The sequence below is a fragment of the Anomaloglossus baeobatrachus genome, chromosome 2 (assembly GCF_048569485.1).
Source record: "Anomaloglossus baeobatrachus isolate aAnoBae1 chromosome 2, aAnoBae1.hap1, whole genome shotgun sequence".
Classification (NCBI taxonomy): domain Eukaryota; kingdom Metazoa; phylum Chordata; class Amphibia; order Anura; family Aromobatidae; genus Anomaloglossus; species Anomaloglossus baeobatrachus.
In genome coordinates, this window is record NC_134354.1 from 122,105,393 (window position 1) to 122,132,167 (window position 26,775).

Consider the following 26,775-nt stretch of genomic DNA (forward strand, 5'->3'; position numbering starts at 1 on the left):
AAAACCACACCATGGGTGTAAGATGTGAATGAAGCCTTAAGCTGGCCATACCCATTAGATGGCTGTCATCCATATGATGGCCTGTGACAGCCATCTTGGCCGTCTCTTGCATACATAGGAGTGCTCATTCAGCCGAACACTCCTGAGTTCTCTGAGAAACACATCGGTCAGTAACTTAAAAGGAATATGTTAGCAGGTTTTAACTACCTCATGAGAGCAGCATAATATAGGCAAAGAGATCCTGAATCCAATAATGTATCACGTAATTTACTGTGTGCAGCATTTCTGACAAAGAGTTCTTAGATTTATCCATGCATCAGAGCTGAGAATACTAACCCCACCCACACTAGGCTCTGTATGTACATTTCTACAGACAGTGAGGTGCTAATCAAAGGAGCGAGATTGCAGGACTAGATGACCTAATCATCTTCTGAAGCTAAAACAAACATTGTTGGTAAAGTACAGCACACAGTCTGATAATAGACACAACACTAAAATCCCTGTTAACGCCTGCAGAATGCGGTCTGCATATTACATAGCAAAAACCTGCTGATAGATTCCCTTTAATACCAGGAAAACAAAGCTATCAGCAGGCTGAAATCGGACACGTGTGATTGACATCTCCACTAACCATCAGTCAGCTGGTGCCTCCATACACATTATACAGTCAGCTGAACCTATCGATTGCAGCGAGTTCAGACGACAGTCTAATTTGTATGAGGGTCTTTAGTTGTATCAAACATAGGATAGATCATTGTATGTTAGTATAACATAGGTACAATAGAGAGGGCAGGACTCTGAACTTCGTCATTTTTCAATGTGGCTACATGCATACAACTACATGAGTGATATCTGGCAATTTCATTTTTTGGTTCTAGTTGAAGCCAGAGATACAGTTTTGTCTTTTGTTTGATTATCCTCTGGATACAAACTATTTCACCCACCCTTGTATATGTATAAAGGATACATTTTGCATAGCAAATAGTATTATTGCTTGGAAAGCAACCTTTTTCCATATACACCTAATATACGGGTCTAAAAACTATATTATCAACATTTCAGAGACAAGGGGGTTGAATCTCACTATCATTTAGTGCAATGTGAGCAAGTCAAATATTACAGCTTTAACATTGCATTCCCCAATTGTCATGTATATTGTGCTTGTAATATTCATGTATGTGCATTTTTTGGTTTTTGTTTTCATGCACATAATATTCCGATTATGATGTGCTTTTATTTTTTTTATACCGTATTGTAAAGATTTATGTTCCTGCTTACACATTGCATAGGTTTGGAAGCAGAACGGTTTGCATTGCTTTCTAGATTTATAACCCTTTTAACTATGCGGAATTTTCAAAGTTCTTCTAAGTTACATTTTCCGGATTTCCTTAGTATTGCATGAGTGATATAATTATGGCCAGAGCAGCAGTTATTCATTCTGTGGGATATCCTGAAATAGTGACCTGTTGACGGGCCTGGAATTGGAGAACTCTGTGGGGTTTTGTTTTATATTTTTAAATTACAGAGTAATAAAAGAAACCATGGCACATGTGAACACATGGCTAAGTACAACAAATGGCAGAGGAGTACATACACTTTAGAGCCAAGTTCACACTTGCATTCTTTTGCACCAAAAACCTGCTCCTTTTTTTGGATTTTGTAATCGAGTGCCTTATGTGCAGTATATTATTTGCTTTTATTTTATAAAAGTACATGGTTGAAATAAAATGTTTGTGCTAGTTTTGTTTAACTACTTACTGTCTGCATTCTTTTTCCTGTTCTATTAATTTGGCCAGACCATGTTCCATAGGTAGATACATCTACATGCAAAAAAAAAAAAAGTTTAATTGAATCCCAGTCAGCGGTATCAAGTCTGCGAGATATAGATGAACTGAAAACTTGACAAATAATTTTATCAAACAGAACTTTGCTTAAAGTGTGACCGTTGTTTTATTTTTTTATTTTTAAAAATCCATAGTACCCATGAAAATAAGGAACTTTTTTAATATATCTTATAAGACAAATTTGCTTCTTTCTCCTGAACTGATCTTTCTTTCCTAATTCCCAGTGAATTCTTCAGCGAATACAGATTTTAATATCAAGATAAGAGATAGTAGTTGGTTTATATAAGATTCTATGCAGAAAATAGAGAGGAGGAGGAAGGAGTCTCCCTGCCCCTCTACAATAGACTCTTGGCAGTAACAGCTGCCATCTTCGATCTTAGTAATTTAAAAATCTGTATTCACTGAAGACAAATTTTCTTCTTTTACCTCCTTAACTTTCTTTCTCAAAATGCTCAGTTCCCATTTACAATCTGTCTGATAAAATATATTACAAAATTGCTTATTTTTGTATATTATTGGTTTATGAAATAAAAATTTAAACTATGGTTAAGCTGCTTTAAAGAATCATACTTTGATTGTTTACTAACCTGGCAAGTATAGAGTTAAAAAAACACACACACACACACACACACACACACACACACACACACACACACACACACACACACACACACACACACACACGCACGTACTTTTCAATAAACCCTCCCTCACACACACTCTCGTTCACCAATTTATTAAGAGAATAAATGCTGGGAGGTCTGCTGTAATCCATAGAGTAATGTCTCACAACATCCATCGGCAGTAACTCCTATACAGCCTTGCTCTCAGAATGAGACTCCATAGGTTACTGCAGTCAGCGGCAGTGACGTTACTGATGTCTCCATAGGAATTGATGGGCGTCGTTGGACATTACTCTTCAGATTAAGTCGGAACTTCCTGGATTTATTTTATTAATAAATTGGAGAAAGGAGGGAGTGTGGAGGAGTGTTTATTCCCCAATTTGATTACGTCAGAACTTGCAGGATTTGTTTTATTAATAAATTGGTGAACAAAGGCGCGTGGAGAAGCCTTTCAGCTAACTGAACATACAATCAGTACCCAAACACAGAAATCAGACTTTAAGGGCTTGTGCGCACGTTGCAGACTTGCATGCATTTACGCTGCGTTTAGCACTGCAACGTAAATGCATGAGTCCTGGGTCTCCTGCACAGTCTATGTAGATTGTGCATGATACGTGTGCACATTGAACGCAGCGATTTGGGTGCTAAAATTTTGACCCAAATCCGTGCGTTCATAAAAGCAGCATGTCAATTATTTGTACGTTCCGGATGCAGCTTCCACTCCATAGCGCATGAAATCGGCTTTTTTTTTTAACAAAAATACTGCATTCATTACGCAGTGTTTCTTCAGCGATTTGATGCGCACATGTGCTGTCAAATCACTGCAGAATATTCAGCAGGTACGTGCGCATGAGCCCTAAAGAAAAAAAAAAAGTCTATGTTCAAGTCCGAGCCCTGGACTTTACCGTTTGGGATCGCTCTTCCCTAATAACTATGGAATATTGGAGCAATGATGCAATAGACAGAACAGAACCCATTCTGGCATTCACTTACAATGAATGGTGTGTCATTTTTACGGAGCAGTACTGCTGCATTACTATTCCTCTGAAATTATGAAAATGATTCCATAAAGGTTTCACATGCAGTGGTTACTGGAGGTTTTTAGAAATGCTTCAACCAGATGGTTGTTTGAAGACTCTAAGGCTATGTGCCGATGCTGCGGAAAATGCGCGGAATTTGCCGCGGAAATTCCGCAGAGTTTTGAAAAATCTGCAGCACAGCTACTCCCCAGTCATTTCTATGGCATTTGGGAACTGCTGTGCCCATGCTGCGGATTTTTCCGCAGCGGAAATAATGCGGATTTCACTGTGGAAAAATCAGCAGCATGTCAATTATTCCTGCGGATTTCTCCGCAGGGTCCCATATACTTACCTGCCTTGATAGCAGACACCTGAGTCACTTTCTCCATCCGGTGTACAGCAGCGTGGTAGATCCAGGTACAGGAAAGAAGAGGTGGGCGGGGCCTGCACGAGCTCCGGTCATGTGACAGCCGGAGCTAGTTCAGGCCCGCCCACCTTCTCCTGCAGACGCTGACAGAGTGACCCGGCCGCCGGAAAGGGAGGTGCTGCATGATGGAGGTAAGTATGAACACCCGATCACTGCAGCACTTGTTCTGCATTGAGGATGCAGTGCCGAAGCCATGGTACTGTATCCTCAATGCAGAATGCCCGCACCATATCCGCACGACACTCCACAGCATGGAAACAGACAAAAGTTGTGGTGCTGTTTCCTGGGAGCTTCTGCGGAATGTCTTGCGGATATATCCGCAGGACACTGTCCCCGTGGACACAAACATCATATTGGTCCATGGTATTTTTGCAATCAGTGGTATTTATTTATTTATTTATTTATTTTTTAATCAAAAACACAGTATGCTGACAGTATGGCGTTACATATTTTTTCCTTGCTGTGAAAAGCAACTAAAAACTTCAAACTGTAGCTTCACTGCTGTTTGAACACCTAGAGAGAAGGCCTAAGGGTATGTGCGCACTAGGCGTTTTTTTCACGCTGCGTTTTTATGTGCGTTTTTGTCTCAAAAAACGCACCCGCAGCTAAAAAACGCGACAAAAACGCATGCGTTTTTGCCGCGATTTGGTGCGTTTTTTGCTGCGTTTTTGCTCACTGCGTTTTTAATCAGTGCACAATGCCATTAAAGATTGTTGATGAAAATAAAAAAAAAAAGGTCTGATGTCATTTCCTTCTTCAAAATGTTCATTGTATGCAGGAGAGCAGACAGCAGCTGGAGAACTACAAGGCTCAGCATCCTCCATTCACTAGTGTATGCAGGAGAGCAGACAGCAGCTGCAGAACTACAAGGCTCAGCATCCTCCATCCAGGACTGTATGCAGTTTTTTGCCCAAAAAGAAAAAAAAAATGACATGGGCTTCGCCGTATTTTTGTATGCTAGCCGGGTACAGCAGGCAGGTACGGGCTGCCCCCAACCCCCAGCTGCCTATTTGTACCCGGCTGGGAACCAAAAATATAGAGAAGCCCTTTTTTTTTAATTATTTCATGAATTTCATGAAATAATTAAAAAAAAAAAAATGACGTGGGCTTCGCCTAATTTTTGAGTCCAGCCGGGTACAACTAGGCAGCTGGGGATTGGAATCCACAGTGCAGGGTGCCCAAGCTTTCTGGCCACCCCCACTGCGAATTGCAGTCCCGCAGCCACCCCAGAAAATGGCGCTTTCATAGAAGCGCCATCTTCTGGCGCTGTATCCAACTCTTCTAGCTGCCCTGATGCCGGGTGGCTAGCTAGGTAATAATGGAGTTAGGGCTAGCTGTATATTATCAGCTAGCCCTAAGCCCGAAATTCATGGTGTCACGCCAATATTAGACATGGCCACCATGAATTTCTAGCAATGATAAAAAAAAAAAACAACGCACAGAAAAATATTTTTATTAGAAATAAAAACACAACACAATTAGTGACTCCATCTTTATTGAAATAAAGAACCCCCCTCCGCAGTAATCCTGGGTTAGGGTCCCGCGCCGTCCAATCCGGATCCAATATCATCTGATCGGTTTGCTGGAAGGCAAAGCGATCAGATGATGTGTCAGGATCAAGTGCCTGAATCCCATCACACATCAGCTGATTGTATAAAAGCCGATTATACAATCAGCAGATGCATCAGTGCAAAAAAAAATAAATAAATAAATACTCACTTATGTGCTGTGCTGATGACCGGCAGCTCCTGGAGCGATCGATTGGACAGGAGTCTGATCCTGTCCCATCGCTGCAGGAGCTGCCGGTAATCAGCTGATGAAGTCCCCTGACGGCAGGATCAGCTGATAGCCGGCCGGGCGCGAAAAAGCTGGCGAGACTACGATCAGCTGATGCGTCAGGTGACTGCATCAGGTGATCCACCGCCAGGTCCTGCAAGCAAGGTCCTGCCCTGGGGAGACTGCACACAGCCAGAGCGGCGGTACCGAGACAGGGGCTGGGAGCGGGCATGGCACCGGGACCCTGCAGACAGGTGAGTATATATGACATTTTTTTTTTTTCTACTGTTCACTTTTGTTTTTGCCGCTGCCTCCACCTCCCGCCCAGACATGGCGCCGCACGGAGCGGACATGCACAGGACGGGAGGTGGACGCAGCGGTGACGGTACCGGGAGGATTCATGCTTCTGTGTTTACCAACAGAAGGAATCCTCTTCCTGTACACGTCACTATACTGCCCACCCATTGCGTTTATAGCTGCGTTTTTAGTCATAGAAACGCAGCTATATGCGTTTTTCATTGCGTTGTTGAACATCTCATTGAACTCAATGGGTGAAAAACGCAGAAATAATTGACATGCTGCATTTTTGTGGTCACCACAAAAACGCAGCTACAAAAAAACGCTGTGTGAGGACAGCACTTCTGAAAACCCATAGACATTGCTGGGGAAGCAATGTCACTGCGTTTTCAGCACAAAAACGCGGTAAAAAACGCCGCTAAAAACGCCTAGTGCGCACAAGGCCTAAAGAGGTTGTCAGGGGTGCGGGCAGCAATATAAAATTTTTCCTTTTTGCTTGATAAATGAGAGCAACATCAAACTAACCTATACTCCGCTACCAGCACTTACATGGATACAGCACAGGCCGCTCTGTAGTTATTCACACTGGCAGAAAGTGGTCACTGTTCAAAGCAGCAGCAGGACCACTGGGTCCTAAAATTGACATCGGCAGAGTGTCAGTGGTGACGTCACAGACGTGTTGTGGGAGTCACCTGCCTGCAATGGCCAATTCTCTGTTCTAGCATAAACGCAGACCACAGAGCAGCCTGTGCTGGATCTAGAATCCCTTAACTGGTTAATCAGCACAAAGTGACTGGTCATCGAGTGCCTGTGCTTGCTTTCAACAAACTGTTTAATGGACTTTCCCATGTACCTGTATTACATCTCTCTGCCCTCAGCTTCCTTGATTGATAGCTGTGTCTTTACAAGAGCCAGAGAAGGGTGCAGAGATTCTGTAACATCAAAAACACATTGTCAGAACATAGCCTAAAAGCCAGCCGGGGACCATGCAGCTCAGGTTATTAGTTCCAAGTGGCCAGCCTCTCCCTATACACAGACACTGAGGGACCTATAATTCAATGGGCTGAGGTGGGGGAAAGCAACCAGTGCCCTTTTTCTTTAAAGGGAATTTGTGAGCAGGTTTTTGCTAACCCATCTGAGAGCAGCATGATGTAGGCAAGAAGGCCCAGAGGTTAATAATGTATCACTTAGATTACTGTGTGCAGCCGTTCGGACACAGTGAAAGATTTGAGATTTTGCATGTAGCAGTAATGGCAGCGCTGTCTGCGCCCACATCAGGGTTTCAGTGCACATTTCCATAGGCAGAAGAGGCCAATCACAGAAGGGAACTGTGTATGACTACAACTCATGTGCTGCTGAGACCCACTAATGATAAGCCTCAAAACCCTTAGGCTACATTCACATGACCGTTACGTTTTTGCGGTCCGCAAAACACTGAAGCAGCTAGATAGATAAATAGATGGAGGGATAGATAGAGGGATAAATAGAGTAGTAATGAATAGAGGGAATAGATAGATAATAGATGTGAAAGACATATATAATGTCCCACTCCCCAGCATTTTGTAATCTTGCACACTTTAGTGCCTTTCATGTGGCACTAAAGGGTGCTTAGCCTTGTATTTAGCCAATAAATAAATTAAAAAAAAAAAAAAAAAAAAGTGGGGTAAAGCATACAGCTGTGGTTTGGTATTCTCAGACTAGGGAGGTCCGCGGTTCTTGGACCTTTCCTAGCCTAAGAATCGCAGGCCGCAGCCGCCCCAGAAGTGGCGTATCCATTAGATGGGCCAATCCTGATGCTTTTCCCCAGCTCATCCCGATGCCCTGGTGCAGTGGCAACAAGGTAATATATGTGGTTGATACCAGATGTGTAATGTCACTTGGCATCAAGCCCTGGCATAAGTGATGTCACGGCATCTATCAGATACCCGACATCACTAACCCAGGCAGTAATAAAAAAATTGAAAAAACAATCCCCAAAACATTCCCTCTTTCACCAATTTATTGAAAAGAAAAAACAAATCCGGTCTGGCGTAATCCAATAAGGGGGTCCCACGACGATCTATACTCACTGTCCCCAGTCAATGAACAACAGAATGTTCCCCATTGGCTGGGAGAGCAGTACAGTGACCGGAGCTTAAATCATGAGGTCAGTCCAGGTCACTGCAGGATATGACCCACACTAACTTCAGGTGGTTAGCGAGGTGCATTACCTGTGGTGATGGAAGCCGCTGCACTCCTGATGTCAGCGCTGGTCACTGACTTCTATGCCCGCCGCTTTCTCAGATCACGTCTTGTGACCAGCCTGTGACGTCACCGCTAGTCACAGTCTCGGGTCCCCGCGAGAGGTAATGTGAGAACGTGGCGGTCAGTGATAAGCGCTGACGTCAGGAGTGCAGGACTTAATCACCGCTGGTAATGAACTTTACTAACCTGACAGCAACGCTCATCATCCCCGCGGCTGCTCGCACTGCAGAGCGGGCATATGCTGACACACTGCAGTGCGAGAAGCCGCGGGGCTGGAGCGTGACACAGACTACACAGGCACTGACGGAAGTCACATGGTAGTGCTTCCATGTGGCTTCCAGGAATTTTGCGGGCCTATTGACTTGTATTGAGTCACGGTCCGTTATTACAGAACTTATAGGACATGTTCCATAATAACGGAACGGACATACCTCATCCGATGTGCTTTTTTTGCAGATCGGATGCACATGGACGTGCTTCCGTGTGCCATCCAATCCTACACAAAAGACATTGAAAAGATGGTCCTGTCCGTGGGTCCACAAAAAGACAGGAACTGACCAGGACAGACGGAACGGTCATGTGAATGAGCCCTTAAACGAACAATCCAGGTAAATAAAAGCATAGTATAAGATAAGATATGAAAGGCTGAATTTTCGGTTTTAACACTTAAGCTGGGTTCACACTAAACGACAGCGACAACGACGTCGCTGTTACGTCACCATTTTCGGTGACGTAACAGCGACCTTGTAAGTCGCTGTTATGATCGCTGCTTAGCTGTCAAACACAGCAGAAGCAGCGATCATAACGTCGCTGTGTTACATGTTCAGAGAGCAGGGAGCCGCGCTTAGCGCTGGCTCCTTGCTCTCCTAGGTACAGTACACATCGGGTTAATTAACCCGATGTGTGCTGCAGCTACATGTCACAGTGCAGAGAGCAGGGAGCCGCGCGCACTGCTTAGCGCTGGCTCCTTGCTCTCTTTGCTACAGTATACATCGGGTTAATTACCCGATGCATACTGCAGCCACATGTCACAGTGCAGGAGCCGGCGCTGGCAGCAAGAGCGGAGGCTGGTAACCAGCGTAAACATCGGGTAACCAGGGAAAGGGCTTCCCTTGGTTACCCGATGTTTACGCTGGTTACAGCTTACCGCAGCTGCCAGTGCCGGCTCCTGCTCGCTTCATTTCGTCGCTCTCTCGCTGTCACACACAGCGATGTGTGTGTCACAGCGGGAGAGTGACGACGAAAAAATGAAGCTGGACATTCAGCAACGACCGGCGACCTCACAGCAGGGGCCAGGTCGTTGCTGGATGTCACACACAGCGACAGTGACGGGACGTCGCTGCAACGTCACAGAAAATGGTGACGTAGCAGCGACGTCGTTGTCGTTGTGTGTGACACCAGCTTTACAGCATGTGGTCTTCAGATTGCATTGCAGAAACCTGTTGACTGAGTCACTTTAACTGGTCATCAAAGCTCCATGGTTCCCGGATGGCTTTTGAAAGGCTCATTCTTCAGGTGAAATAATTTGTTGGTTTTCTTAAAAGATCAAGGTTCTCAGCAGCTCATCGTCCTGTGTAACCAGGAGGAGCACTGCAGAGAACGATGACCTCTTATGTGAATCATCTATTACGGATCATTCTATGCTCATATTAAATACGCTCTGTCTGTTTAAATAAGCTATATACCGGGCGGCACGGTGGCTCAGTGGTTAGCACTGCAGTCTTGCAGCACTGGGGTCCTGGGTTCAAATCCCACTAAGGACACTATCTGCAAGGAGTTTGTATGTTCTCCCCGTGTTTGCGTGGGTTTCCTCCGGGTACTCCGGTTTCCTCCCACACTCCAAAGACATACAGATAGGGACTCTAGATTGTGAGCCCCAATGGGGACAGTATTGCCAATGTATGTAAAGCGCTCTGGAATTATTAGCGCTATATAAATGAATAAAATTATTATAAAATTATTATTATAAATATTTTGGGAAAACAAAATGCTATTAAATGACCGCCGATAAGCAATCTAGGAGCTGATCAGTGGTCACTTAGTGCCACAATTTGGATGGTATAAACCCCACCTTTAAAAACCATGTGCTCCAGACCCCCAAACAATATTGTATACTGGCAGATCTCTAGGATCTAGTGAAGAAGAATATGGCAGATAGGACTCCTGATGACCAAACAAAAAGAGCAGAAACTTTGAAGAATTACATAACAAAATATTTGAAAAATACATTTATTTAGTAAACTATATGAAAGATGAAGTGATTTTTTTCCCCCAGCATTTATAAAAAATAAAAAAAAATTAAAAGCTTATCTGGATTCCAAAACATACATTTTACAGCAAAACAAAGAAATCACATAATATTCTGTTAAAAAACATTTTGTAATATAGTAAACAGTCAGTTACTAGTGTTCTACATGTATCCCCTACACAGCTGGTCTGGATTGCATTTCTAGAATGAAGAGAAGAAATTATGGGTCTATAGCTCAACTTATCAAGTCCAAGTTCACAGGGACATTGAGTTTTCCAGAGCAGTCACATGTGAAAATTGTGGACAGGATTGGGCTTGGCTACTGACCATGTGCTCATCCACATAGCAGGCGGGTTCTGGAGTTGCCTGCTATTTTTGAATGCAAATTCAGATTATGAACCTACGTAAGGCTCTGTGCGCACGTTGCGTATTTGCATGCAGTTACGCTGCGATCTGCACCGCAGCGTAACTGCATGCGTCCTGCGTCCCCAGCATAATCTATGAAGATTATGCAGGAGACGTGCGCACGTGGCGTATTAGAGCGCAGCGCTTCGGCTTCTGCCCGAAGTGCGCGTTCTAAGAAGTGACATGTCACTTCTTTCCTGCGCTCTGCCTGCAGTCCCCGCTCTGTCTATGGGAGGGGCTGCACTCAGAGCGTATGAAATCGGCGCTTTTTTTTTCCATTACGGACTCTTTCTGCAGCGATTTGAAGCGCACGTGTGCTGTTCAAATTGCTGCAGAAATTTCTGCAGGGCAGAACGCTACGTGCGCACATAGTCTAAATAGTCCTGAAAGAGTCTTTTGAAAAAAAGGAAAAAAAAAAAACATACCTAAAAAGATATACTTAGGTCTCATTCAGTATTTTGCATCAGTTTATCTCATTGAGCATTATTTTTCAACCAAAAATTTACCTACTTACAAAGGAAAAAAAATTTTGTCCAACCTATTTTTGGGGTTTGTTTACAAACTGAACTTCGTATAAAAGGCCCCATACACATAATGGTGCGCTCACACGAGCGTATGAATCGGACGAGTGCAACGCGAGAAATTCTCGCATTCCACTCGGACCAGTGTTAGTCAACGAGGCAGAGCAGTTGGTCAGCTTTTTTCCTCATACAGATTCTGGATGAGAGAAAAGTCACAACATGCACAACATGCTGCAATTTGCTGCTGAAATAATCCAAGACTCGCCAATAGAAGTCAATGGCTGCGAGAGAGAAAAAACTGACGTCACACGGACCATCCAAGTGATGTCCGTTTTTTGGATACAATCCTATCATGTAGCTCAGAACACTGTAAATGACTGTAAATCACTAATAGCTGCTGAGAAAAAAAAAACAGATTGCACACTGACAGCACACTGATGACAAGTGAGAAAAAAAAAAAAATCGTCCTACTCTCCTGGATGAGAATGGGACCGTTTTTTCATACGCTCATGTGAGTCCAGCCTTATGCTAACGTGAGCTGAAACTCCAGATACCGACAGGTTCAGCCAACATTGTGAATGGGAGTCCCCCAACAGATAAGTATCAGGCTTGTCCAATTTCCCTTAACATCACATTTACCATTACATTCAGTGGCTTCAGTGTTGCTTACATCCAAACCCTTGCAAAACAGGCTTTGACATCAAATTCGGGACTGGAGAAAACAGGTTTAAATTCGGGACTGGAGAAAACAGGTTTAACACCGCGCTTGAAGACCACGGACATCAGTGTTGAACACACAATTCTTTTATTTTACTTCATTCATGGAATAAAAGAATCCCCGAATTTGATGTCTTGCTTGTACAACAGGGCTGCTGCTGGACCACCTTAGCACTCGCCTATGCCATTAAAGGGGTTGTGACTGGCACAAGCCGACCAGGTGAGTGCACCATTTCCTTATACCTTTTACCCAGTAAATCGGGTAATACCCTATTGCGCCTTCTCTCTCCTAATTTTAGTTAAAACAGGCTTTGGGCATATACACTGATGGAGCCATTGACTATAACAATGCAGACAGAGTCAGTGTGCTGAGTCATGCACCATTTTCAAACATATACCCCTAGTTGTGGTAGACAATGACGTAGTTGACTACAAATTGTGCCTGCCTTAAATAGGTGTATACAGATGAAAATGATGCACAATATAGCCCAACAATGCAGATGGAGTCAGAGCGTGCTATGTGCGCACGTTGCGTACTGTCACTGCAGAAATTTCTGCAACGATTTGAACAGCACACGTGCGCTTCAAATCACTGCAGAAAGTCCGTAAAGAAAAAAAAAAAGCCGATTCCATGCGCTCTGACTGCAGCCCCTCCCATAGACAGAGCGGGGGCTGCATGCAGAGCGCAGGAAAGAAGAGACATGTCACTTCTTAGAACGCGCGCTTCGGGCAGCAGCCGAAGCGCTGCGCTGTAATACGCCACGTGTGCACGGCCCCTGCATAATCTTCATAGATTATGCAGGGGACGCAGGACGCATGTAGTTACGCTGCGGTGCAGATCGCAGCGTAACTGCATGCAAATGCGCAACGTGCGCACATAGCCTTATAGTCAATGGCCCAGTCAGTGCATATGCCCAAATCCTATTTTGTGGACGTTCGAACGCAAGCCCCGACAGCCACTGAACGTAGGGGCAAATGTGAAGTCAACATAGCCTCGGAGGATCAGCCGCAGCAGAGATGGCTGCAGCTTTCAGAGAACACTGGACACCCGGCAGTGTACGGGAGAGTCAGACCCACAGCCATCTACACTGTATTGGGGGGGCTTTAGAGAATCAGCCCTTTCAGAATCAGAAGTCTCTCAGCTTTTGCTTACAGCTAAAATTTACAGACAGCAATTGCAGGTCTTGTTTTCTATCCTTCCGCACTACAGTCCACTGTAGAGTTGAGGTTTCAGAACATATACAGAGCGCATGCAGACAAAGGTCATAAAAAGGGAGAATTTAATTTCTCTTGTATCATCCATTGCAATCTTTTGTCTTTTTTTTTGGACTCACATTAGCATTGTGCAAACAAGGCCTAATAGATAAGAACATGGAACTGGACAATCATTACTTATCATCAGCGATAACTTTACTTGTTATCTTTGTCCTTCACCAGTTATCATAACGTAATAAGACTTTGGCACAGACAGACAACACTTAACAACAGGGAATAAAAGACCGTTTTCTTCGTATTCATATTGTTATACTTGATCACACGTCTATCGCACAGCCATGATTTCTGATGACCCACAGTAGGACAGGATCAGAACAAAGTAGGGAGAATTTCATTTAAGGCTTTGATCTGAATCCATTAACAATTCCCCCTACAGTAAGACCACTAGTGATGGTTTGCTTATTTTACATAGGTGAACACCAGACATTAGTCCAAAAATAATTTTAAAAAAATCAAACGTTAATTGTGATTTTGTTGAGGAGCATCACTGTGCATAATTCTTTAACATTAGGTTGTATTAAGACATTTTATCTTCTCGTCTTCCGTGGTCTTCACTTTCTCTTCCGCTTTTCTTCTTTAGTATATCGGGGACTGAACAGCATGGTGAGCAGGATGAGTAGAGGGATCACCAGGTATGGGGCGTAAATGGATACGAGGGTCAGACGCTCCTGCTGGCTGGGAGAATCTAATTGGCTTGTTTTTGGGAAGTCACCATAAAGAAGATGGGCAAGAATGGCCAAAACGGTAGTGGCTACATGGGAGGAATAGACAATGGCAGGAATTCTGATCCAGCGACATCCTCCTGAATATGGAAGGAGCAGAAAGTCTTCATTAATAACTACGAGGATTACAAGGTTTTATCAGCTCAAAGGCACATGAGATTACTGAAGGCCCAATGTCCAATGAGCAGAGTACAAACCATGAGGATTCCCACAACTAAACAAGGCTGTGTCTAAACACTGAAACATTACCGGGGTTCTGCAACTAATATTTATACTTTTTTTTTTATATATATAAAGATGGTATAAAAAAAAAAAACCCAAAACATTAATTTGGCAATCTTTCCCATCTGTGTGTGCAACTAGTTTGTGGTCTCCGCTGTCACATGAACGGATCGGTGCAGACTACTGTATTTTCGGTCCCAGTCCTATCCATCAGAAAAAATAAAAATAAAAAACAGGATTGCACTAGGACCAGAGTTATTCAATGAGACAGTGCGACCGTGTGAACCCAGCCATGGTGGTACTAGCATTGTGGCTCTCATTGCTGGGCAGTGATGCCAGGAATTTAGCACCTGCCTGATATTGCCAGTGATTGGCTGCAACACTTGGCTGGAGCTTCAGTTTCGTTTTGCAGGTAGAGTTGGTGTGGATCCATTTGCAGGACCTGATATTCTGTGCCCATCGGATGCAAGCCTTGAGAATCACATGCTAACATCCGTGGCTCTAGTGTGATTAGCTGGCATATCGAGGCAACATGGGTCAGGCGGCATCAATGACATTATGCCAGGACAGGACGACTAATCAACAGAGAAGCTGTGGATGCCGTCAGGCAAGAGGTGGTTTACAGGGCTCCCACCTGATGGCCACAAATTACTGACCTGGCCACTAGACCAGGTCCTGCGTATCGATGTGTACCAACTCTGTAGTGTAAACCTGTCACACGATTCATACTTTCCAATCCACAGGCAAGAATCGCAGCCCAGTATGTTCTCCATTGAAACAATGGAGCATTTCAGAGAAAATATAGTCTGAAGATCTGGCCAGGGACTATAGTTGGAGATTAGATTACTCCGGCAACACCCCAGCTGGATTTTCAATAATTGACACGTCTCACACTAAGTGCACACAATGTCTCTGCCTATGGTCACCGGCAAGATTTTCAATCCATATATTTTCTCTGAAACCACGGGAAGTTTTAGAGAAAATATACATGACCAGTGGTGCAGCCAGACTCAGATCCATGCTGCCCGAGGTTTGAGCAGTATGATTGACTGACAAGTTTCCATTTAAGTCATTATGAACCCTAATTATAATCTTAGGAACCTCTATTCACATGCATTGCTGCAAATTGTAACCACATCAAGGCACAGAAAAGGAATCATAACCCAAAATGGTTTCATCACTTATGTCTTCAAGTTTTCATATCTGATTGATGGACGATACTCACCTTTAAAGAAAGCATATGCAGCCACAGGGAAGAATGGAAGCTGGATGATGGCTTCACAATATACAAAGCTCTTAAACCAGGGTGGGGGATTCATCATCAGGTGGTCTTTAAAGTTGACACAGTACCATTTCATCAAATCAAGCAGCTGAAGAACAAAGAAGAGCATGGCAAGTGTTAATAACAAATGTCGCCAAAAGAGAATACAGAAGCCAGTGACTGTACTTGTAATTTTTGATGTCAGAAGCTTTGGTCAGTGAGGGTCCTTCTGCTGAGACCCTCATTGTTTGCTGAAATTAGGAGGCAAAATCACTTTGGTAAGTGCCATGTCCGTTCAGCACTGATCATCTCTCACGAGAAACACAAAGTTGTGCACGAATCCATGGCTCGGAGTCCAAAGAAATCAAAGCCAAACGGGTCAATCATATCAGTGGTCTCAGCACCTGGACCCCACCGATAAACGCTTCCGACATTTTGGAATTTTTTAGAAACAGAAGTACATTTTAAAAAGGGTTATCCAGCTTTTTAAAATTAGATTTGAAATATTAGATTGGCGAGAGTTTGACTACTGGTACCACCTGCGATAAGCAGCTTAAGAGGCTGCGGCGCTCATGGTTTGCTGTCTGATTGCAGGCTGAATCGTACTTAATTGTGCTGTGATTATGATTTTAGCGCTGGGGCAATTGTCCCATTGAAATGAATAGGAAAACACTAATGCTGCTGAGAAACGTACGAACTAGCCTGTGCACAGCTCCGCGGCCTCTTCAGGAGGCTGATCAGAGGTGGTACTGATACTCAGAGCCTCCGCAACATAGTAATGAATAAGCAACATAACAGAATGGATAACCACTGTACAACTTCAGATATTGACCTGCCACTCGATAAGGCACCTACACGCTCTCAGGGAAACCTCCACCATTCAGAGCAAGAAGTGCCCCATGTTACATGTGAGCGCCTCCAAATCTGAAGAATGGGGGCCGCAGAGTGGGAGAGGGTACGCAGATCAGGGGGGACGAACGGGACAGAGCGGAAGGGGGGGCAGATGGGACAGCGCGGAAGGGGGGACGAACGGGACAGAGCGGAAGGGGGGACAAACGGGACAGAGCGGAAGGGGGGACAAACGGGACAGAGCGGAAGGGGGGACGAACGGGACAGAGCGGAAGGGGGCGGATGGGACAGAGCGGAAGGGGCGCAGACGGGACAGAGCGGAAGGGGCGCAGACGGGACAGAGCGGAAGGGGCGCAGACGGGACAGAGCGGAAGGGGACGGGACAGAGCGGAAGGGGACGGGACAGAGCAGAAGGGGGGGGACTGGACAGAGCAGAAAGGGGGGTGGGGCGGGACAGAGCAGAAGGGGGGGGCGATCGGGGCAGAGCGGAGGGGGGGGGGCGGAACAGAGCGAAGGGGGGGGGCAAACGGGACAGAGCGGAAGGGGGGGGCAAATGGTACAGAGCGGAAAGGGGGCAGATGGGACAGCGCGGAAGGTTGGGAACTGGGGGACAGGATGCAGAGCTGACCCAGTTGTGGCATCACACCATGCAGTGGAACCATAATGCACTATGGGCCACTAAGGTCATATTCACACATGGCAGATTTGTTGCACAAATTTAACTGTTCCCATCATCAGAGATGTGTACGTCCAGAAATGTCTGCAACAAATGGGACCCTTGTGAACCTTCCCTCAGGGGTCCAGGAGCGGAGGAGCCGGGGCTGCTCCATTAACCCTTCATATTTGGTGCTGTAATCCCGGTCCATTCTTGCTGCAGTGTAAATAGGACTTGCCCCATTGATCTGTTCTTGTGAATGGAGCGCGGGACATGGCACCTGCATCTGATGTATTACAGCAAGTGCATCAGAAGCCCATAGCAACCAATTAGGTTTGTGGGATCTGGTTGCTATGGGCAACTACTCCCCTTTTCACTTGCAGCGGTTTTGAAGACCCCCGGTCACCGGCAGCGCACAGAGCCCGGGCACTCACCTGCTGCGGGTACCAGCTGGAGGGCAGGATGGGCTGCAGATCCACTAACAGGGTGATGGGGATGTGGGAGAAGAAGTAGAAGAAGAAGATCCACTCCAGCAGGCGGGAGACGGAGGCCATGGTGTCCGGAGCAGCGAGAGCAGCGGCGGCAGAGCTGTCACCTCACAGCGGCTCCGCCTACTGCTGGCCAGCCAATCACAGCACAGCTCGTCATATCACATGACAACTGGAGGCAGAATTGGGGTAAAGGCAAAACGCCGGCAACCGGCGGTGTATGGCGAGAGATGCGAGGTGTGTGGTCCGGAGACCGGGAGAATGGCCGCCCTCTAAGGAGAGGCTTTAAGCAGATAGAAGGGTTTTGTTGCACATAAGCCCCCGCCCCCACAGTGCCCCCCACACCTCCTCTCCACCACAATGCCCTAACCACCAGTGCCCCCCACAAAAGTGCACAAACCCACATCAGTTCCACAGCACAGTGCTCCATACCACACCATGCTAGTGCCCCATCCACCCTGTACCCCCGCCACACCACCCCAGCCAGTGCCCCCCTACATCAGTGCCCCCCCCATCGACCTACACCAGCACCCTCCACCACACTGCCCCTCATCAGTGCCCCCTACATCAGTGCCCTCGCATCGACCTACACCAGCACCCTCCACCACACTGCCCCTCATCAGTGCCCACGCATGGACCTACACCAGCACCCTCCACCCCACTGCCCCTCATCAGTGCCCCCACATCGACCTACACCAGCACCCTCCACCACACTGCCCCTCATCAGTGCCCTCGCATCGACCTACACCAGCACCCTCCACCACACTGCCCCTCATCAGTGCCCTCGCATCGACCTACACCAGCACCCTCCACCACACTGCCCCTCATCAGTGCCCCCACATCGACCTACACCAGCACCCTCCACCACACTGCCCCTCATCAGTGCCCCCGCATCGACCTACACCAGCACCCTCCACCACACTGCCCCCTATATCAGTGCCCCCGCATCGACCTACACCAGCACCCTCCACCACACTGCCCCTCATCAGTGCCCCCTACATCAGTGCCCTCGCATCGACCTACACCAGCACACTGCCCCTCATCAGTGCCCCCTACATCAGTGCCCCCGCATCGACCTACACCAGCACCCTCCACAACACTGCCCCACATCAGTTTAGCCCCCCAATTCAGTAATGAATTGTTGCATGTGTGTAGTAAAATACCGGTCGATGTCTTATGCCGTTCCCAGCGCTGCACCTGTCCTCTTCTGGACCATATGACCCCAGTTGGGACTGGCCAGATCGCTCCATTGTTTGATGGGCGAAATGAAAGTCACTTTTCAATGTAAGTCTATGAGACTCAAGAACAAGACTAACATAGACTTAACATTAAGAATTTGTTCACACTAGCATGTAAATTGGACAAGTGCAATCCAATAAAAAAAAAAAATGAGATTGCACTCAGAATCAATGGGGCAATGCTGCTAATATTTACTTATGGAATTAATGGTGTTCTATAACACTTTACATACATCAGTATGCATCTGATCTGCTGTTTTGTCAGCTGTATTTGGCCTGACGTAAAATATTGCACCATGATATGAGTGCACACGTGAATCAGATGAGACTTGCCTATTAAAGTCAATGGGTGCGAGAAAAAAAAATTGGATGACAGACCATTCTAGTAACATCCATTTTTTTTATGGCTACATTACCATTCTGTAGCATAAAACACTGTAAAGGGAAAAAAATGCATGACATACGGATGGCATCCACGCAATGCATGCCCTACTTTTCTGAATGAGACTGATGTTTTGTATACCAGCGTGAACATACCCCAAGAAAGTAATGGTTGGCAGTGACTTCTGGCCAGTCACAAAATAGAGGAGAGGGACCAAAGCGGCATCGGAAGCCGTACAAAACAGTGACCGGTAAGTATTTTACTACATACAAGGAGCAGACGTAAGCAGTGGTGAAATAAAAAACCTGGGTGGTGAAATAAGGAAATGGTTTATAATATAAAGACACCGGTGAGGTCAGCTGCCACTGGGCTTCATGTGCACACAGTGCCCCCCAAAAAATCACTGGGGCTTATGTTTTGAGGAGGTCTTATTCTTAGAAAAACATGGTTGGGGGGTAAGTTTACCCCCCAAAAAAGCGGACCCCCCCCCCCCACTTCCCAGGAGACTCATACTTACCAGACCCGGACATCTGCGTGTCTCCCAGGTCCTCCTTTGATCTCCAGTGGGTGCTGCACGCCATCCTCCCCTGCTTCTGGCTGACACACACACACACACACACACACACAGGTTCCGGCCTCAGGGAATGATGAGAGGGAGTCACGTGTGTCCACAGGTCCTGTTGCGGCAGGTCCTTGCGCTCCACCGCACAGCCTCTCAGGATTCTGCCAGCGAGAAGATATTGATGTCGCTGGATGTGGTGAGTATGTGTGTGATCCGATGTGCATGTGATTTGATGTATATGTGTGTGATTCGATGTTTGCGTGTGCGATCTGATTGTGTGTGCGATCCGATGTTTGTGAGTCTGATCTGATTGTGTGTGTGTGAGGTGATGTGTGCGAGGGTGTGATCACTGCATGTCTTCTGCTCAGCGTCCAGTGAGTGTGATTGCGGGTGCCGCTGTGTATAATGAAGTGTCCTGCAGTATCTAACTTTTTTAGCTGCATGAACACTTCATTATTGAACCGCGTCTAGGGCTTATTTTCGGGGGAGGGCTTATATTTAAGCCTTGCTCAGAAAATGCTGAAAATCCCTGCTAGAGCTTATTTTTGGAAAAACACGTATAATAGTAGGTATAACACTTACGGACATATTCCCTTTAATGCATAAATACATTAGTAATCAGTAAATGGAGCTTTAACCCTGAATTTGTATGGTTAAGTGGTTAAGCCACTCTTCCTTGAGCAGGAGGGCGGAGAAAGAAGACATACTGACTGTAGACCCCCTGTATTTTAATAATAATAATAATAATAAATAAAAAAATCTATTTCTATAGTGCCAACATATTCCGCAACGCTTTACAATTCAGGAGGTTCATATACAAACAAGTAACGGGGTGGGGGTGGGAGGGTACAAGTGCTACAAGGGATAGATAAAGGATGCCTAAACCAGTCAGCCAAAACTTTGAGATGCATTTGGGTGCGGTAGAGTTTGACATGGAGTTAGTTCCTCCACGACCTCTCAGAACATATGTGAATTTAATTCAGCTAGGGAGTGGGATAAAGCCTCCCTAAAATGATGTGTTTTTAGGGAGCGTCTGAAGTTGAGTAAGTTGTGATTAGTCCTAAATTCTTGGGGTAGAGCATTCCAGAGGATTGGTGCAGCTCAGGAGAAGTCTTGGATACGGGAGTGGGAGGTTCGGATTAGTGTGGATGTTAATCCAAAGTCGTTTGCAGAGCGTAGTCAATGGGTAGGGTGATAGACAGAGAGGGGGGTGGAGATGTAGGGGGGGGTGTATAGTGGACCTACATATGTGCATTACAGAGAGATAGGTTTCAGTCTGCCAATGTATACTGCTCGTGATTGATAGTAAAGTGTCAGTCTTTGCTGATGACACCAAACTATGTAGGATGTTAAAAACTGACCTTGATAGTACAATATTACAAAAACATCTGAATAAGATGTCAGAATGGGCAGATACTTGTCAAATGAGATTTAATGTTGATAAATGTAAAGTAATGCACCTAGGATGGAGTAATCCTATAGCTGCGCATACATTAAATGGAAGCAAACTGGGGACTACAGAACAGGAGAAGGACTTGGGTATTCTCATTACAAATAAGCTGAGCAGCAGCACTCAATGTCAGGAAGCTGCTAAAGCAAACAAGATTTTAGGGTGTATAAAAAGAGAGATTAGATCCTGTGATCCCAACGTATTGTTACCCCTCTATAAATCACTTGTAAGGCCACATCTGGAATATGGGATCCAGTTTTGGACTCCACATTTTAAAAAGGACATTCAGAAGTTAGAGTCCGTTCAAAGGCGGGCAACTAGACTATTACAAGGAATGGAAGACCTCCCATATGACAGGTTGAAAAAGTTAGATATGTTTAGATTAGAAAAAAAAGACGTCTCAGAGGAGATCTCATTTATATGTATAAATACATGTGTGGTCAATATAAAGGACTGGCACATGACTTATTCCTTCCAAAGACAATACTAAGGACCAGGGGCCACTCACTGCGAGTGGAAGAAAAGCGATTCCGACACCTAAATAGGAAAGGGTTCTTTACAGTTAGAGCAGTCAGACTGTGGAATACCCTACCACAAGAGGTAGTAATGGCAGATACTATAACAGCTTTTAAAAAAGGGCTGGATGATTTCCTCAGTACACACAACATTGTTGGTTATAACTGACTTAGTGACCAAATGTAGAACTGGTGGAGGAAGGTTGAACTAGATGGACCTAGGTCTTTTTCTCAACCTAAGTAACTATGTAACCGTCCAGAAATTCCGGAACAGTCCAGAAAAATGGGTCACTTTTTTCTGATATCCATAAAAAAATTTTGATACATCAGTGATTGTGGAGATTTTCGATTGTATTTATCAGCTTTTTACAGTTCATAATGAATAATTATGTGTGGGTTGTAGGCTTGTACCACTTCTGATCTTACTGATTTAATGTATCTGTAAAACCCCTTTGGCTGTCTGATTTTTGAGAGCCTGTCCAGAGAAAAAGGGAAAAAAAAAAAATCAGTTTGCTACATTCCCATGAGGATTTGTTTGTGAGATTTTGACGCAGGGCATTTTCACTTTGTCAAAAGTGTAGCATCTGACAGTTCCAGCAAAGTGGCCGGGATTTATAGAAATCTGCCCGCTGTGGTGTTCTTTAACGGTGTAAATTGACCTGCGGTGCCTATTTCAAATCCACAACATGTCAATTTCTCTTGCGGATACACTAAGTTTTCTGTGCAGATTTTTGACAATGACTAGTATTAGGTGTGGAAAATCCACAGGTAAAAAGCTCATGAGTTTTTAGTGCGATTCCAAAGCTTAAACTCATTAAACACTAATGCAATCTGCATCTAAGTACATCAAAGTCATAACAGTAAGTATCAAAAAGAAATTTGCTTTATTTTAAACATGACCAACCAAACAGAGAAAAACTGCAGTGTCAGAAACTCATGTAAAACACACAAAACACAATGAAAAACCTCAAGTAATCTAATTTACATAATAGGTGCAGAAATTCTGCAACAAAAAAAAAACAACAACTCACCAAAAACTTTTTTGGGAACGTAGCCTAATGGTTGTGTGGGGAGCCGAGGCATAACTTGAGGATCATTTGCCAAATAATTCAGATTCTCTCCAGTCAATCTCTGCAACCAAACCCAAAGGGGTGCTGTATATCAAAAATACGCCCCCCAAGAGTCAATTTTAGGCCCTAATAATAATAATAATAACAACATGTCCGTGAAAAATGGTCGTGTTTTGCATGGGCATGTTGAAGGGGCATATGGCCCATCCGTGTGCCATGATTTTGGCACACGTGTGTTGTCCCTGTGCTATCCATGTGACATCCAGATAGCATGAACATCTATACTTACGTGTCCATGGTGCTGCTGTCTCTGGCACTGCTGCTGTTTCCGGGTCCGGGGTGCAGTGAATATGCAATGAGCATAATGAGCGTGACCCAGAAGCAAGTGACAGCAGCGCCGAAGACAGCATCGCTGGAGACAGGCGAGTATAGAAAATCAATTTATTTCAAAGACTCGTGTTTTCTCTGGTACGTGTCAGACTGTCACTTGTCTCCATGCAGAACACACGGACACACATGTGTGCTCCATACGGACACAGGGTCCTTGTGAAATCACTGATGTGCGCGCAGACCCATTGATTTTAATGGGTCTGCGTATGTCTGTCTCCGGTACGCATGAAAACAGACGTCATACGTACCAGCATCACTGACATGTAAGGGGAGTCTTAGGAGTATTACTAGGCTTTTCTGGGACTTTAAGGTTGAGAATTTTTCTTTGGACTTGTGGGTATGTATGTGGGGGCAATGAAAAAAATCTGTAATAAATCCCACCTGCACACATACCATTTATAATACGGGCATATACGTATGTAGCAGATGAGCTTTCCGTCCATCTCAAACACGAGGGCCTGGGTACAGCTGCTAAATCTGTATTGCTAACCCCCTGGAGTGGAGGATAGATCTTTTTGTGATTGTAAAGACATTATAGGTACACAGAGGTACAGTATTGGCCTATATATTTCACAGCTCCGTACAATGTGTATATTCAAACACACGCATATATATATTTTTAAAATATGCTACTAAATATATATATACACTGAAAGCGTGCAGATATTTCAAAGTCTGGCAATTATCAGTTCCACCAATCCAGGAGATAGTCAAAACTCATGGTTCATGGTCAATGACTGGACTTTGACTTCACAATACCAGGGAGATTACTGAGCAATGAACTCAGGAAATAATCCGCTCTTAAAGTGCAAAGTAACAGGTTCTTTATTGTGTTTGCTGTTCGAGCTTTACTAATAGGGATACAAATTCTAAAGCAGAAGTAACATCTGTGATTATACAGAATAAAGGCTTACTATTGTTCCAGGAGTGGGGCAGGCATTCTAGGTCTCCAAGGCAAGGCTTCAAAGGTTTTTTTTTTTTTTTAGACCAGCTATATACTCTCCACTCCATAAGTCCCCCTTCATAAGTCAGTGATTTTGGTATGTACCGGAGTCATGGACATATGCAGACCCATTAAAATAATTGAGTCTGTGCACACATCAGTATTTTCACAAGGAACATGTGTCCACATGGAGCACATGAGTGTCCGTGTGTTCCGAATGGAGACAAGTTGTTTTTCTCTGGCAGCACTGATGTGATCTGTATGACTCATACCGGAGGAGGGGGAAAAAAAAAAAAGTGTCTTTGAAATAAAATTATTTTCTATACTCGTCAGTCTTTGGCACTGCTGTTACTTGCTTCTGGGTCCCGCTCATTATGCTCATGAATATTTACTGCACCGCGGACCTGGAAGCAGCAGTGTCTGGAACAGGTGAGTATAGAAGTTCATGCTGTCAGTGTGCTAGCTGGACATCGCATGGATAGCACACGTGCCAAAATCACAGCACACGGATGGGCCATAGACACCATTCACACAGCCGTGTAAACCACAAACATTTTTCATGGATGTGTGAAAGAGGCCTAAGGAATATCTTGCTGATCAAGGGAAGGGTGCATCCAACTGCTGGAAGCAGTACCAATTGGGGCTCTACAGTCCCTATTTGCAAAGTTTGAGCTTCCATGTCTTCTGCTTTATTAATTTAACTGTGTGAGTGCTGCAAATAGGCGCTGTACTCTGTAGTTCTATAGACAATGAATGTACGGGGTGAAGAGACAAAATCTCGGAATCACTTGAGTAACTGTCAAACCACCTACAGATAGAGAATCATGGAGTAGTCCACAAAAGCAAAAAAAACAAAAAACACCAGTTCAAATTTGTCCCACTCAAGAGCTGAATTTTTTGCTAGGCACCCAACAGTGCATTACATTGTGAGTCAGAATCCAAGAAGTGTAAGGCTATGTGCTCCCAGGAGAAAATACCTGCGGACTTTGCTGCGGAAAACCTGCGGATTTTCTAGATTTTCCAGATTAATCCGCAGGTTTGCGCAAGTACAGACACTCCCCATGTTATCCTATGGGATTTGGGGAGTGCTGTTTCAATGCTGTGGGTTTTGCACCTGCAGAAGATGCTGCGGATTTCCCGCAGACGCAAAGAACTGCATGTCAATTATGCCTGCAGATTTTCCTGCAGATTTCCTCCCTTTTTACTATGGAGATACAGGATGGGGGGAATCTGCAGGAATAACCCTCGAATTCCACACGTTTTAGGCAATAATTACGCATGAAATCTGCAGCAATGGATAGCTGCGTATTCTGGGGAGCTGCTGCGTGAACCTGCGGAAATAACTGCAGAAAATTCCTAGGTATTTTCTCCAGTGGGCACAGGGCTTTATAGGACGGAATTTTATTCTACTTTAAAAAACTGTCATTAGTGTGGCAGTTCTTCAATCAATTCAGTTCCGTCAATTTATGCTGCCCAAACCATGGGAAACATGAATCTGAGCCCTGCTGTATGATTGCAACTGGTATTTTTACTCAGAAATGGCTCTGGAGTTTCAGAGAAATCCTATTTTCATTATTAAACTGACCAGAATGTGTTTTGTTTTTTTAGAGATTTTTTGACTGTATTTTTACTCAGTTCTCACCTCTCCCCCAGCAAAAAATAAAAACTAAAGTTATGAATCATGGTATAAAGAGGAGAGGGGGAGATGGGGGTAAAGGACCAAGAACAAGGTGACCGAGCACACAGGAATAAAATAAAGGGGATAAGAAAAATAAAAAAAAATTTCTTATCCCCTTTATTTTATTCCAAAATGTGTTTTAAATGATACAATGTGCATCACTAACAAGGTGTTTTTTGCAAAAAAAACAACAAAAAAAACCCCACACAACAAACCACGTACTTTAAAAAAAAATAAAAAATAAGACTTTATATGGTTAGATGAATGTATCTCATACCTTACGTTTGAGTCATAGGGGTTGTGTTATTAATGTCTTCAATCATTGTCAGTCATGCTGCTTTTTGAAATAAATCACTCCCCCCACATTAGAAATGATTGCCATGACATCACGGCAATCTCCCCTGTAATCCCGCTCGTTCGATATCTTCTGCCCGTGCATGCGAGCTGACTCTTGGTGTACGCCCCAGAATAATTATGCAATGTGCGCATGCTCCTGGCTGTGGATGTCACTGCATCCATAACTTCTATTCCTGCTCTGCGCATCCCTGTTTTCTCTCCCCCCTCTGTGTAACAGTGCGCGTTCCTGGCGTGAGACCTCGTGTGGATTACGTCGGACCTCCAGGGGTGTTTTGGGAGTTAATAAAGTGGTGAATAAGGGTTTTTTTGTATTCTATTTAAAATTCATTTACACATTACTAATGGGGGTGTCTGATAGATGCCTTCCATTACTAATCTAGGGCTTAGTGGCAGCTAAGAGCTGTGATTAACCCCTTATGACTCTGATTGCCTCAGCACCATCGGGAAGAGCCTGGTAAAGTTCCAGGATTGTCTCATGTAATAGATGCGACAATCATGGGTGGCTGCAGGCTGCTATTTTTAGGCTGGGGGGGGCCCAATAGGCATCGGTTTCCCCAGCCTAAGAATACCAGCCCCCGGCTGTTGGGCTTTATTATG

The 26,775-nt window shown here is 44.7% G+C and overlaps 1 protein-coding gene across 1 annotated transcript; it reads right to left on the bottom strand.

The window, feature by feature from the left end:
* Nucleotides 1-10,443: 10,443 nt before the first annotated feature.
* On the bottom strand, nucleotides 10,444-17,711 carry TMEM97 (transmembrane protein 97). Its single transcript, XM_075335302.1, has 3 exons — nucleotides 17,540-17,711; nucleotides 15,566-15,710; nucleotides 10,444-14,198 (listed from the first exon to the last, which is right to left on the bottom strand). The coding sequence occupies exons 1-3, from the start codon at nucleotides 17,657-17,659 to the stop codon at nucleotides 13,948-13,950; spliced, it is 516 nt and encodes a 171-aa protein (XP_075191417.1). The 5' UTR covers nucleotides 17,660-17,711; the 3' UTR covers nucleotides 10,444-13,947.
* Between the last annotated feature and the right edge of the window lie 9,064 nt (nucleotides 17,712-26,775).

Bases quoted from the DNA above. Each gene is read 5' to 3' on its own strand.
- TMEM97 (XM_075335302.1), bottom strand. From the start codon at position 17,659: ATGGCCTCCGTCTCCCGCCTGCTGGAGTGGATCTTCTTCTTCTACTTC. The intron at 15,711-17,539 runs GTGAGTGCCCGG...TTTGTTCTTCAG, and splicing joins CCAGCTGGTACCCGCAGCAG to CTGCTTGATTTGATGAAATG. The intron at 14,199-15,565 runs GTGAGTATCGTC...TTCCATATTCAG, and splicing joins TGCATATGCTTTCTTTAAAG to GAGGATGTCGCTGGATCAGA.